This window comes from Thunnus maccoyii, chromosome 21, assembly GCF_910596095.1.
Source record: "Thunnus maccoyii chromosome 21, fThuMac1.1, whole genome shotgun sequence".
Classification (NCBI taxonomy): Eukaryota; Metazoa; Chordata; class Actinopteri; order Scombriformes; family Scombridae; genus Thunnus; species Thunnus maccoyii.
Window position 1 is genome coordinate 11966307 of NC_056553.1, and position 15132 is coordinate 11981438.

General features: G+C 41.4%; 1 protein-coding gene across 1 annotated transcript in view; it reads right to left on the reverse strand.

Annotated features, from left to right (window-relative positions):
* Positions 1 to 14561, reverse strand: part of nck1b (NCK adaptor protein 1b) — a 29198-nt gene extending 14637 nt beyond the window's left edge. The window contains exons 1-3 of the mRNA XM_042399144.1: positions 14271 to 14561; positions 1521 to 1573; positions 813 to 1053 (exon numbers count right to left, since the gene is read on the reverse strand). Coding sequence (XP_042255078.1) covers positions 813 to 1038 — 226 coding nt within the window. The 5' untranslated portion in view covers positions 1039 to 1053; positions 1521 to 1573; positions 14271 to 14561. The remainder of the gene's footprint in view (positions 1 to 812; positions 1054 to 1520; positions 1574 to 14270) is intronic.
* Positions 14562 to 15132: the final 571 nt, after the last annotated feature.

Consider the following 15132-nt stretch of genomic DNA (forward strand, 5'->3'; position numbering starts at 1 on the left):
GTCGTCGAGTAGAATTAAGCTAAGGCAAATGGTAACCTTGGCTTACATACACAGTTACATTTGGCTTGGAGTGCTCTTGGCAGTACAAGGCCCTTGGCAAATGGCAGCGCCCTGAAATTATACTGTTGCGTTGACAGTGCAGACAACACCTGTGCCATATCTATTCCGGTTGCGATAATAGTGCAGGAGGAAATCCTCTATTGTGATTGGTCACACACAAAAACAGAAAGTGGAGATATTTAGATTTCTTAACACAAGATATAGTGTTAAATTGAGCCACTACTGTAAGACAAAAATAGCCCAACTTTGTTTGCATTTGTATTTAACATTTAAAAAATCTATAAATGCCTTACCTGAGTACATGCTTCAAGGGAAAATGGAAAAAACACCTCCTTTCATCAGACACTACACTATAGACACTCCAATCAAACACTGAAGCTTTAGTCTAAGTGCACTGTGAGAAAAGGGAGCTTTCAGAGTTTCAACCAATCATACATCAATCAAGGACCACCTTCCTGTGGTGGCTCATCATACAGTATATTACACACCACAACATTGTGGTCAAAGACAAAGAGATAGGGCTGGCCTACATAAAAGATGTTGTCTCTGTTTAGGTTGAAGAACAAAAACTGTGCATGAAACATAAAGCAAGTTCTCCTACAGTCAAAAAGATGTTAGGTGTGACTGAAGATATATAAATGTTTGAGTGCAAATATCTATGCAGGCTAACTGGAACCTTGTGGCAAAAGACTGTTAAACCATCAAATGCTGAATACAACACTGACTTATAAACTGAAATAACAGATTTTTACCAAGCGTGTCTTTGAGATTCTTGACAATAGAAGCTTTCCTGGCACTGTTTTTCCTCTCCACATAGTTGGACGGCACAAAGCCTGTTTTGTTGGTGGCATTTCGAACCCTCCACCAGGACTTGGAGTCGTCAAGGAGCCAGAGGCGCTCATTTTTCTTGATGTCCAGCTCCTGGTCCTGCTGGGCCATGTAGTCAAACTTGGCGATGACAATCACCTCTTCCGTCATCTTGCACTGGGTACACTATTGGAAAGAAAGATGGAGAAGACACAGGACAGATGTCAGAGTGACAAAAATGTATATTCTATAGAACAGACAATTTCAACGACTAAAACCAAGGATGTCTTTAAATTGTGTCATCTAAACAAATGTTTAGTGTGTCTTATGTGTTGCCAATTTGCATATGGACAGACATGACATTTATCCTCTTGTTCTTTTGCAATAATGACAACTTTATAAGCATTTGATTACATGATCATAACTAAGAAATTAAGTTAAAAAAACATATTTGGTACCTCTTTTTCACAACATGTCTTTCTGAACTGACATATCTGGCCTACCACAAACCAAGAGTATTTGTTTCCTCTCTGTCTGCTGGGCTTCATACACATTCTATCCTCAAACTGTGCTGTTTGCCCCAAACAACAATTATTAGGTAAGAGACACACCAAAAGTTAATTTAGAAACTGTTTGGAAATAGACAACTGTACCTGTACTGCATCAAAGCTGAGAACTTCAGGGGCTCTGATACTTCAGTGTTGACCTAGAAAAAGAACAGAAACAAGACGAGAGAATTACAAATGATGTCTTCAAGATTTTCACAAAGACTTTTTTTTGATAATACTCAATCTGTTTTTTGTTTTCGAGTCCTAATTGCTAAGCACAACAGAGCCACTGTTCATATCAGCTACATTACAGACATCGTTGACATGAACTGGACCACTTCATCCAAATACACCACAGCAAGGCCAGAATCCTGAATAAATGCCAGCTACCATTTCAACAGTTTAGTCTCTTCAGACACAATTTCCCCCCATCAATTGTCTTCTAGAAATAACAGATGTAAATTACTATTCTTTTCAGGCTTCAACACTAGCAGCTGCCAGAGAGTGTAGAGCTAATCTATCAGTACCCACATTCTTCAGAAATTTACACAGAGGATGATTTTCCTCCCAGGAGCCGTCCAACGATTGTCCATTGTGTTAAGCATCAGACATGAACCAGGGAGCCAGGAAGATGGCAAAGATTAATGTAACAGGGAAGCGAAGAAGAGGGGCACTCTGCATCAGCAGTGTGGCTACATCAGTGAGCAGAGCGCTCACTGAACACCGACGATGCAGGATATTGTTTTAAATTTAGCACAGGCCTATTAATATTCCTAAGTGTGCAGCCTATGCAGATGCTGTGCGTTTGTGAACCATGTTAGAGGCTTGGTTTCATCATCTGCAATGTTGCTCATCACAAGAACTTTGATGCTCCTGAGGCATTCTAAAACTGTGATGTGGAGCACTGTGATCCACTATGAAAACTTGTCTATGTTCAACAATGAGCACATTCACAACAGCTGGTCTTATGACCCATACAGCCTTCAGCACTGCAAGGCTATGCTTTGGTTAATACTGCGGATACTTTGATTAACACTGAGGGAGTGAGGAGGTATTGACGCGGCTGCTTCACTGCTCTGATGTCATGGGAGTGGATGGAGTTTCACCTTTCCCCCCCTGACTGACTTAAGGGACCAGAAACTGACCTCATTGATTGAGAGCTCTTGGTTTTTATTTGAAGCATGAGTGTCTAGGTTTCAGCTGCAGCTGGCCTTGAGATAGGCCCATAACCTGATCTTAGGCAAACACAAGGAGCATAGGGAGCCAAGCTAACCTTCAGCACGATTGTAGGAGGAGTTTAAGTAGTAAAATAAATAAATAAGCATAGGCTGAGATAGAGATACTCTCCTCAAGATTTTCTGGAGGAGAAGTCAAGATGTTGATGAGATGTTCAAACAGAAAACAAAACAGTGGATGATAGTGCCAAGTCTCATTTCTGCCTCCTCATTGGATACAAGCGGATAAGACCATGACAAGAGTGCAGTCTAAAGCTAAGACATTTAATATACAGATCTGCAGGTTTTACGGGGGGGGCAACTGTGGTCTGGGTTATTTTTCTCCATGTGGGGTGTTGCTGACTTTGTTTACCAGAGAACATTTGGATGTGTATGTGATTTTATCTCCTGGCATGTCATTACCTGCTCCTTTTCCATCTCTAATTAAATTAATGAACACTAGGAGACAAGTTAGGGAGCGGCACACAAAAACAAAGAGCTGATTTACTCTCCTCGAGTGCTGCCTCTCTCACCAAGACAAAGGCAACAATCTCTCCACTCCCTGGGCTGGGCTGGATAACTGTTTGCCAAAGAGGCTGACAAGTGTGTATATGTGCTCCTTCTCCATTTTCAACATCCCTCCCTAACTATCTTTTTTTCTCACTTCTCTCCCCAACAGTGCATGACAGAACCATTAATGGGGAACTATATCTTTCCCAGTTATCTCTCATTTTCAGTCAGTACACCGCATCTCAATCTCACTTCTTGTAGTTGCCATGACCCCCCCCCCCCCCTCCTCCTCAATGTCTAGGGTGGCTGAGGACTAAGTGCACATTAACACCGCGGTGACTTACGACAGTGCAGATGTGAGGGAGGATCAGAAAGTTAGGCAACAGATGCTCTGAGCTAATCGTTCAGCTGCAGACTGAGCCAAGGCCACTCGCCACCCCAAAGCCCTAAACACGAGGTCAGACAGGTCAACCTGCTAAAATGGTGTCGCATTCACGTCCACAGATCTCCGTTTACCCTGCTGCCTGGCACAATTTACAGGTAACACCAATCCATCACCACCCACACAAATCTGATCTAGATCCTCCATTTGTCTTTTCTTTCTGATACACGATTACTACGGGCTTCTCTTTAGTTAAACAAGTATTTCCAAATAATTGCATGAGTTTCCTGTGTTTATTTTAGTTAAACAAGTTAAAATCTGATTTTGAGCAGCCTCTTTGCTGCAAGTTTTGTGATCACTAAAACAGACCATAGTGGGACCTAAGATGCAATAAGTATGGTGCTGACTCATCTTCTGTCTGTCTCATCGGCATTATGAGTCCCTTTTTGACTATTCTGAACTTCTGACATATGCGAAATATGCGTCAAAATTTCATTTCAAGCTGCTTTGTGATTATTCAGAAGGTCATGCCCGGGAGGGAGAACTCCTCAGAATTTGGCGAGTATGAAGGACACTGTTACTGATTTGGAAAGGTTTCATTAAAGAGACTGTCACAGATGTAATGACGTAATGAATCACTGCTCCCAGCCAAATAGCCAATGACCTTTGTAATGAGTAACTTATATTTACAAAAAAAAAAAAGCCAGTCCAACTCCGAAAATAACTTGAGTAACAGACATAAAACAAAGCAGGATCTGTACGCACGAGCTTTGTGGTTGTCAACAAGGGCGACCAGACCGCATGGAATGGTAGACAGGTGGTCAAATCTAGTGGCCAGTGGGAACTGCAGGGTTTTCCCAGCTCACTGTGGCTACCACTCCTCCCTTGCAACATATACAAGTGATTTGCTGACAGTGAAGCACCAAAAGAAAGTCCATATGTTGATATTTTGCTTTTAACTGAACCAATAAGTATGGCAATTGAATGCAATATTTCCTATAGCTGCTTCACAATAAGATCAAGTGGCTCAGCAGCAGCAGCAGAAGACATTCAGTTTACATTAATACAATCATAACAGCAGTTAACTGAATTACAGCTCTGATAACGTATCAAACAGGTGGCCAACCAAGCAAACCCTATGAAAGAGGAACAATGAACTGGGCCACCTGATAGCAGATTTGAATGTCAATAAAACTCTACATTAAACTTTTGGTTGATCAGTTGTCTACTCTAAAAAATGTCAGGAAATTGTAAAAACAAACAAACAAACAAACAAACAAAAAACATAATTTCCCAGAGCCCAAGGTGACAACTTCAAATTGCTTGTTTTGTCTGATCAGTCTTCAAACCTAAAAATATTCAGTTGTACAATGATACAAAGAGAAAAGTAGCAAATCATCACATTTGAGAGTGATTGGCATTTTTGCCATGAAAACAATTAATTGATTGACTGACTAATCATTTCAACCCAGTATTTGACATTTTACCTGCAAAAATAGCTCTGAGCTAAAAAGTCTTCAACTGACTGGAGTCAACAGAAGAGTAAACTGTGTGGTCATATACATGTCGCAAGATGAAATATGTTTGTACAAGAGGAGAGCCTATTTATGACATTCGAACATACAGTGCTCTTAACTACTAAATACCAAGCTGATAAAGCAGGTCCAACTTATCTACTCCCATGACAGCAGCTGTGGGCCAGTGACAGGTCATCCAGTGTTATTATCAGTAATCCACTCATGTTCTCAAGAGTGCCAACACTGGTCACAACTGCTTCCCATCAGCAGGAGACCACTTACTTTATGTTGAGGACACAGGTAAGGTTTTAGTCTACTGACTTTTCAATGAAGGTCTTGTTTGTGCAAGCATCGCTGCACAGTGGAACGGTGCACCACCACTCCCAAGTCTGCTAAATCTTCCTGTTGGTGTTTTGCAGTCAAAGGGGGGGTTCTGATTTGCCTTTCTGACCTGCAGGTGCTGTTCTTTCTAAGAGTTTTCTTGGTCTTCCAACTGTCATCTTGACCTCCACAGTTCCCCTAAACTGCCACCTCTCTATCACATTTCTCACAGTGAAAACTGCAAGCTGACACTTCTTCTTGTAGTCTTCCCCTGCATTGTGGGCACCAACTTTCATTTTCAGAGTGTTACACAGCTGCTTAGAGGAACCCATGGTTGCTGAGGGTTCACACAAGGTTTGAAGAGCCAAAGTTGGCACCAGCTGACATTTCCTAATGACAATTGTTGGCACATCTCAGGCCTAATGGGCTGATTAAGGTCTGAGACCATGTAAAACGAATCTGAGACTTCAGAATTCTTACAGTCCATAAACTTTTGCACATACCACAATGATGTTTTTATTTTTTTTATGTGACTTAAAAAGTGATTATGCATTAATGCTGCTGAAAATATTGAGTTTTTCCCCATATCCTAGAGAGACTGTGTCTACATCTTTTAAATTAAAAAAAATCCCCAAAATATGTATATATGTGGTATATATATATTTGTCAAGGGGTGCCAAAACTTTTGCATACAACTGTAACCCAAATCTGGCACTGTTATCATTGCAATATTTAAAACAGCAAAGGGTAATCATTTTCTAGTTAGATTTTAGTAAGTTTAGTTAAGTAGTCAATAAAATTTTAAGATGCTTAAGTGGCACTCTTAACCGCAAACCACAACAACTGTGGTATAATAGTGATGCAGGGTGCAGCTTTGCGAGTTATGTTACTATGAAACAACAGTGACATGAGTTCACCACATCCTGCAAGTCTACAGCTGCAGCCACAACCCCTTGTGTCTCTGCAGGGAAAACTAGACTAGTTCAAAACCTAGTATATGGCTGGACCGTGTATGAAACACTTAACGAGTGCTTTTGATTTGAAACGGGCACAGGAAGTGGCGGCACTTGGCCGGCCAATGGCGTAACTTCATCACTCAGTCAGGGACAGACATCCGCGCTGTGGAGATGTAGTCAAAGAGCACACCCAGTGGCCTATGCGGCAATGCGTTTCATAGAGATACTATATTGGAGATACGCATGAGAAGGACTGGAATTGTAAGGATTTCAGTGAATGGCCCTGACTTTATTTACCAAAGTGACATGAGAGGTTCTTGGTAAAAATATGACATCACGACAACAGGATACTGTGTAAGCTAAGCGAGCCTAAGAGAACGACTATAGATCCTTGTCTCTCTTCGCAGCGGGAGCTAACAGTGAACCACTGCTGGGCTGGATTGCTGAGGCACTGAGACAGCAACAGCATGAGCTCACAGAGGCAGACAGAGTAACCTAATCCCTGTGACAGCCTGCTAAAATCACAGGGCTCTGTTGCCTTCTGGAATGTGCTCTGTATGCTCACTGCTCACTCAGCCCCTCTGGCACTGCTGCACTTCCTCCGACTTACACCAAAACTTACATTTTAGCCACAGGGCAGGTCTGCTTCACAAACCGACAGCGCAGGACAGCGACGGACGCGATTAATACACGCTTGTGCTCTTTTCACATCGAACCACAGCAACTAAAACCCATGAGACTGCATCTCATCCCAGCTGTCCCAGATTCTCCCAAAACAAAACAGCAGCATAGCAGCAAAGGGTCATGGGAGACTTGGCAGGCCAGCTGTGAGACAGGAAGTGTGGACACAAGGGTGACCGGATGATGGGAAAGTGATGCAATCTGACAGAGTGCAGACCTGACCCCTCAGTTCAGATGAGTTCAGATAACTTATCTTTTCTTTGCATTGATGCATGTAACCTCATTTAAGAGATGACAGATCAAGTTTGGGACCAATTCAAACTTTGACACCGGTCCTGCTGGGAGAAATCACGGCTTTACACATTAGAAAACTGTCTTTTTCCACTATCATATTAAAACTTAATTAAGGACAGAGGGGCCTCCAGTGTTATAGGCTACACTCATGACTGTGTGAAAGCAGTTGGTTATACACCCCTTGGGATCACCCTCGGCAGTTTGGAGTGGCCTAAAATAGACCGTGGCTCATGTCCTTTGAGAATTTCCAGAGATTTGCTCTCATAGCAACAACCAAAAGTTTCAAACTGTCTTTTAAACCAACTTTACATTAAAAGGCTCACTCAAAACAAACGCTACCATTTGCAATATCTAGCCCATTCACTCTGACTTACTGCACTTACCATTCTATGATGCTCAGGGGAATCTCATCCAAATGATAATGTATTACCAAATACCTCCTGTACTGAACTTTACACAGTCTATTCCTTAGTCAAATATAAGGTATCAAACTGGCATATGTAGTCTAAAAGATTGGGCACCCTTTCCTATCAGAGGATACTCATTACATGATTTAATAATATAGTTATATATATATATATATATATATATATACATATATATATATAGTTGAGGCAACATTAACAATCTCATGGTTTCACAAGTATTTTCACTTCCCCATTTTTACTTCCCAATTCTTTACGGCTGCATATTCACCACTTAGCAAGTGTGAGACTGGATATAACTGGCTTGTCCACAGACTTGAGATGGTGCTGGTGAAGGGGCTTGCTTGGTGCACCTCCAGCCCTTGTGTGTCCAGCTGTTTTTGTGGCTGGAAAACTGGATGAGATGCCACATAGTGAGAAGCAGCTGATACACATACAATTTTGGCTAAGTGTCTTAAACAGTGGATTTACAAATGTCTAATACATAAAAACATCCAAAAAGAGGTAAATGGCAACAATATTTTGGAGTGGTGAGATCAGCTTTATGTATGCGTGACACTGAGCACTGGCTTTCACTGGGTCTCTTATGTGGGTGGTTGCTGGAAAAAATGTTAGCAAGAAGTTTGTCGCAATATAGTAAATCAGTGATCAGTATCAGCCCTGAAAAGCCTGATCAGTATCATACACTGCAGAAAATTACAAAATCAAAGTGCATTAGGAGGCCTACAGCCTACAGTGATGTTGAACAGACTAAATGTAGAAATAAAACCACTGTATTACTATTTTCTAATATGAATTGAATGAAGGTAAGACTCACACAACTTATAATTATTACCTTCCAGTACATGCAAATATACAGTAAATGTATTTAATGTGGTCGACAGCTGGCCTGAGCAACAGCAATACCGACATCCTCTCTATAAGCAGACGCCAACCAGAATATAATACCTCAAGACAGGATCTATTTCCTCAGACCCCACCTACATTAGCATAGCCTACACATCCGCATCTGCACCCTGCTAGTTGCTGGGGTTGCCAGTTGTTGTACTGGGTGGCCTACTTGCTTACAGCTACCAGGCCCAGTGATGGCCACATCAAGAAATCTGTCATCAAGACAACTACAAAATAAACCTTCAGGTTGCCTCACCAACTCTGAAGGCTGCAGGGGATTTCCCAATGACTAATCCACACTGTCTAATCCAAGTTTACAAAGCAGAGGAATTCATAACATTAAAGATTACAGTACTATAAAGTTGTTGTGGTTTGGCCTTGTGTGCTATCAGGCTACTTAAGACTACTAGTAGCATTAAGGAGTCAGTAAAATAGATGACACACATAAAATCTAAATCTGGCCACACTACTGTTTGTGCTCGTTGCAACTGCAGCCTTCTGGAAAAAGCCATTGTTGCAGTCAAAATAGCAGATCATTTGTAAACCGCAAGATAATAATCCCAGACAGCCTGTGTCAGAGAGTTGAAATGAATACATTGGCTTCCTACATCCTGGCAAATGTGAGCCCTAGGGTGCTGTCACAATAGGACTAAACAAGCCACTTGGGACAGAAGTCTGAGGGAGCCACGTGTTGGAACTTGTGTATCTTGAGAGCAGGAGGCATTCCAGATTGCATGTTGATGCCACAAAAATCTGGGGTCCACACAAATCAACAAGATCAAGAAGATGTTTGATAGGAGGGAGAATTTTTGCTCAGAAAGCCTCACCTCTGTGCTGCCTGACTGAGACAGCCTACACACAGTTTAAACACTGGGAGGACTGTTCGGATGAAACTGTGAGTCCTTTTAGAATATTGTTTTGAGAGTGTAATTCATGTTCTCGTGTCATTTTACTTAAAGTCTGACAACTTCAGCACCCCAGTGTGAGCGTCCGAAAAGACACTTACAGACAGTAATGCCTGGTGTTCACCCTTCAAAAGGATCGAACCCACGGACACTGGGGTGAATGGGTGGGACATGAGACTACACACATTTTAACTGGGATAATCACGTTTTTCTGCAAACAAAGACTTGCCACTGAATTAAAGATGCTATAATCACATGAAACTTCTAAACATAGTAGCTTGAAGAATCAATTTGATATTGATTTTTAAGCCGACAGCTGTTTCTGTAATGCCAAACAGACAACATCTTACATTTCTGGCCCCCATTTCCCAAAAGCATCTTATGGCTGTGTCCTGTGTTATATTATGCAAAGTCTATATTATTTATCAACAATATGGTTCGTCAGATGTTTTAATTACAGTTTTGTCTTACAAAACAGCTACATGAAGAACCTCTTGAAGCTTAATGGTTCCTCACATGGGACAACTGAGCTATTCCAAAAAATCCTATCCTTCAGAGGTACTTAGATGTTTCCACATATGATGCTGCATGTAATTGCTCGTCTTACAGTTTCCACACAAAACCATTGAGAAAAGTCAGGCAGGGATCAGAGGCTGAGAGGTGAGTTGTTTAGTTTGAGTGAAGTAATCTTAAAGTGTTGTCAGACAGAAAGCAAGGCAATAATTTGCCTTGCACCAGCAGCGCCGAATTCATTGCTGTATTGCATCCTGTGTGCTAACTGAACTTCTGAAACTCTCCTTCTGTCTGAACACACCTTTGGAGGCCAGATGCCAACCATGGACCACCAATGTCATGATCACTGATGCCATTTCAGGCAGCCAGTACTAAAAGAATATTCCTGTTGTCCTGTTGTCTCACTTGGTGAGCTCGGGGTCAACACTATAGCCCCTTTCACACATGCAGTCTATCGCTGAAATGTTCAGGAACTTTTCCTGCATGGGGTCATGTGTGAATGGGAGCAGGAATCGATAATCAGGGAAATCTGTACCACCAATTTCCCACCTCAAGACCTAGTAACATTTCAGGGAAAATGCAGGCTGTGTTGTGAATGAAAGCAGTAACATTGCAAGGACAAGTACGTAAAGGGTTACGTCCGTCTGACTAAAGACGCTCTTACGTGGGGTGAGCAAACCAATCAAAAGACTCCGCTGATGATGTATTTTAATCTGTCACTTGTTTACGGTTGCCTTGCCATTGCTTTTGCGGGTGATTTGTCTCACAAACTTGTTGAATATTAAATACATTACAAGAACATCGGCACTGGACAAAAACAGCTGCTCGCCCACCATGTTTCTGAAAAAAATAAGAGACGTCTTCTGCCACGTACACATAAATCCGGCCTCGCCCAATCATCCTCTTCTTCTGTTGAGTTTTATGGCAGTTGGCATCTGTAAGTGCTGCATTACCAACATCTGCTGGAGTGTCCCTTGCCCCATCTATTCCAGCATTGCCTTGGCATGTGTGAAAAGGTGCAAGATGGATATGTTCCTGAATGTAGCTGCATGTGTGAATAGTGATAATCACTAGCGGTGCCTGAAAGGTTATCCCAGTAATTTACCGGGAACTGTGTGTGAAAGAGGCTTATGAGTGAAGACAATCTGTTAGCTACACCTACTGTTGGTTCAACAAATTCATATGACTAAGAACAACTTCAGTGCATCACAGTGAAAATCTTCCTGCCTTTCAAGAGTCTACATTTCACTTCTAAGAACGTATTTTCACGATATTGCTTTTTTTTTGTTATGGAAACAGAAAGATGCCTGTCATCACAATGACAGCTACGGTTTCTAGTACACACATCCTCATTTTTACTCTGTGAAACCAACCAAAAGAAAACCCCGAACCATAATAGAGTAATAAACAAAAAACACCTAGGAAAGCGCACACTTCTCTTCCCCATCATGAGGAAGTAAAATCACTTACTCCGAATTAGAAATGATAGCAAATATCTAGACCACAGATTGCCTGTATGATGAAGTTTTGCAGAAGTGGGGAGAAATATTGTCACATTATAAATACCATTAACTGTGCAGGGCTTGATGACTTTGCGTGGGTGTACATTAACAGCAGAACAGGGCATTAATTTAAATGTTTCAGGTGTGAAAATTTCTGATGATGTTAAAAAAAAAAAGAAAAAAAAAAGTGCACCTGTCATCCTTCCCCTTGTTGCTCCTGCTCTTAAAAAAACAGCTAAGTTCCTTTTTTTAGCAGGTGAACTTGGTTTAGGTATAAAAAAGTATCTTTGTTATTGACTGTTCAAACAGCCCCGCATGCATGGGCAGTCATAGGAAAACATTTCTTACAAAAAAAAAATCATAAAAGAAAATGAGGAAATGGAAGAGAGCTTATGCAATAACTAAGATTAGAGAGATAACAGAGAAGAGACACGATTGCAGAAAAAGAAAATCCCCTGTTTCTCAACTTCAATAGAGATTCCAGAGCCTGTCATTTGACCATGGAAATTTTCAGCCACATTAGTTTTTTGGCTATCATGAAAATGCACAGTTGGTATTTTCCCCTAGGCTGCGGGGACAGATTTGGCTGCTGGAGGCCACTGGTAGCACATAGCCAGGCTCTGGGAAGGAGGCAGGGGCAAGATCTTACACAGAAAGAGCCCATCACTCTATATCCGTAAGATTATACTGTCATAACATCCAAACAAGCAAAGAATGGTTGGTGTTAGAGGGCATGTGAATCAAAAGTAGCTTATGAGTAGGATACAGATGAAGTATCAAAAAGGCCACATCACTGCAGTGTCTGCATGCATAGCTGAAAAGTCAAAGCTTTAGTTTAGTGAGAGTTCTCATCTTTTAAGTTATGTGAGTTATGTCAGGAACTAGCAGCTGATGGGAGTAGGTCAACTCCGCAGGGCTCTTAATAGCAATTTTCTTGAATTGGCCTTAAACGCACAATGGAAAATGTAAATAAGACTCCAAAAAAATCATGCTGGTAAGCCGGTCTCCACTATCTTTCTCCTAGAGAGCTGCTACTATCCTCCCTCTGACTCCCACTGAGAACAGAGCTAGAGCAGACCAAATGTCCCTCACCCCCTCTCACCTCCCTGCAACCTTAATGAGAGACTGTGAAGAGGTCTGTCACTGTGACAATAATTACAGAAACTACACTATTCAGCAGCTGCAAAAGACACCCCACTCACCCACCCCCGTCCCTTTGGCGTTCGGAAAGACACACAGGCTACCCCCTCCCCTCTCCTCAAATCATTCAGATCCAACTAACCATATATCTTCAAATTAATAACATTGAGATAAAACTACTCAAGCTATGTTAATCTGTTGATTGTTTCAAACTGTACTGTTGAACAAGTTTTGGCGCAGACCACACAAATATAAGCCACAAGAGCTTGCCAACAATTATACAGCCTTATCACCCATTGTGCTACTGAAGCATGGCATTTAGTCTGGCTTTGGTTGTGTAAGGTAGAAACAATGTCAAGAGATAAACAGAGGGAGCAATTACCCAAAATCTTGCCCAAAAACAGAATTGGTCTCACTTACACAGTACATTTGCCTACTTATTACAGGTTTTCCAAGGTAGATGCAAGTTCCCAGACTTTTTCCTCTTGGTATGATGATTGCGCGTTTCTCTATTCCAATTAGAGATGAAGCAATTAGTCCATATACTAGTTGATTAACAGAAATTTTATCTGCAACTATTGCGGTTTAATAATCAATAGACTGTTTAAGTCATTTATTATATAGCAACACACTGATCATTCTCTGGTTCCAGCTTCTCCTGTGTGACGATTTGCTGTTTTTCTCTGTTTTCTATCATTGTAAACTGAATATTTTGGGGGTTTAAGCTGCTGATCAGACAAAACAAGACATCTGAAGACATCTCCTTGGATTCTGGGAAACTATTATGGACTTTTTTTGTTACTATTTTCTAAAAACATTATTCAATCTTTTAAAAAAAAAGATTCATTCACAATGATAATTGTTGCAACCCTGATTTTTATGCATCAACAAAAGGCCATGGTGATAGACTGACCACAATAGCCATTTATGTGTGCCCATTCACTAGTGTTGCCAGAGAGCTGCTTAACACAAGTAATGGGAACCCTAAGTTAATGTTAGGGAATGCCTCCACCGTGACCATGACCAGGCTGGGTCATATCAGTGCAACAACTTCAACTTGAGCTTTAGATACATTAGAAAATATGGGTTAGGGTTAAATATAATAAGGCAATGTGGAAGATGCTGCCTATTTGCGTTGGAAACCGTGTATTGTCGCTACCGTTTAGGCGTCCTCTCCATTTACAATCTCAGACAAAAAAAAAGCAACGTTAACGTGGTGCACTGCAGAAAAATGAAGAGCAGCCACATGAATAGCTTGTAGAGCAGTTTTAACCGAGCGTTTATCTTTTTTAACTTAAAGCTTGACAGCGTGTCACGCCACCTAACTTGGCTAACCTGGCTAGGAATACTCACTAATTGCTTTTTAATTGTAACAAATACCACGGTGGTATGGAAACTAGCCGTTTAGCCAGCTGGGAAACCGTATGTTGGCCATGTTGGCAAGGCGACAACTGTTCTTTTTTTGTCTGGGATAACAGTTAGCTGTTAGCCGACGTGACTTATAACGTTACACGGTGAATTCAAAGATAGCCGGAGCTAGCCTGTAGCTTTCTCGTCAGTGGCAGCACAGATTCATACACTGCTCAGTCATTACCACGTCTTACCTGCTTGCTGATAGCCACCTTTTCTTGTGTCCTTTAGGATGTACTTAACGTGTAGACGCGTCACACAAACTGGGGAGTTTGATACACACAAGTGATATCCAGAGAATCCTAGCAAGCAGCCAGTTATTTTTTTCCCCCACTCCAAGGAGCTAGCCTAGCTGATGAGACACTGTGTGCCCCGTTGGAATAGCATTTCTATATCAAAGCATGTCATTGCTCAGCAGCGCAGCTAGGCTCGCTAAGCAGCAGCTACACAAGCTGTTCAGACCAGACTCTAGGTCCCGCCCACTCGCACGCGATTGGCTGCAGAGGAGTAGACTCTCTTTTGATTGGACAATGGGATTGTAAGTCAATCACACACTGCTGCAGCTTGCTGAAGCCTGGGCCAGTGACTTGACTTCAGAGATATCAGCAGAGTTCTGGGAAAAGGCAATGTCCCCGGCTCATTGTTCTATTAACACGCGTTACACGTTAATACAGTACCAGGAGATGCATAGACTGCATTACTCAAAAACAAAACTGTGTCCTCTGAATGCGACAAGTGTTGCTCTGCTGAAAGGTCACTAGCACATCTGTTTTTGGTTCTTGCCTTACACTGTACAACTTCTGGACTGCAATTTTGGAATGGCTCTCTCATGTTACTTTACCTTGTTTTTGAAAGACTGTCCATTTATGGAGTCTGAACAGCTTGTGTAGCTGCTTTGTATTCCTTTTATTTATTTATAAATGTTTTTCTTTTTTTTTTTTTTTACTGTCTTTTTAATCTCTTTTACCTTTTTGTCTTTTTCATTGTCTTTTTGTCCTCTTGTCTTAACTTAACCTTCATTTTGTCTTGCTTTTGTTTTAGCCTTACTGTTTGGCT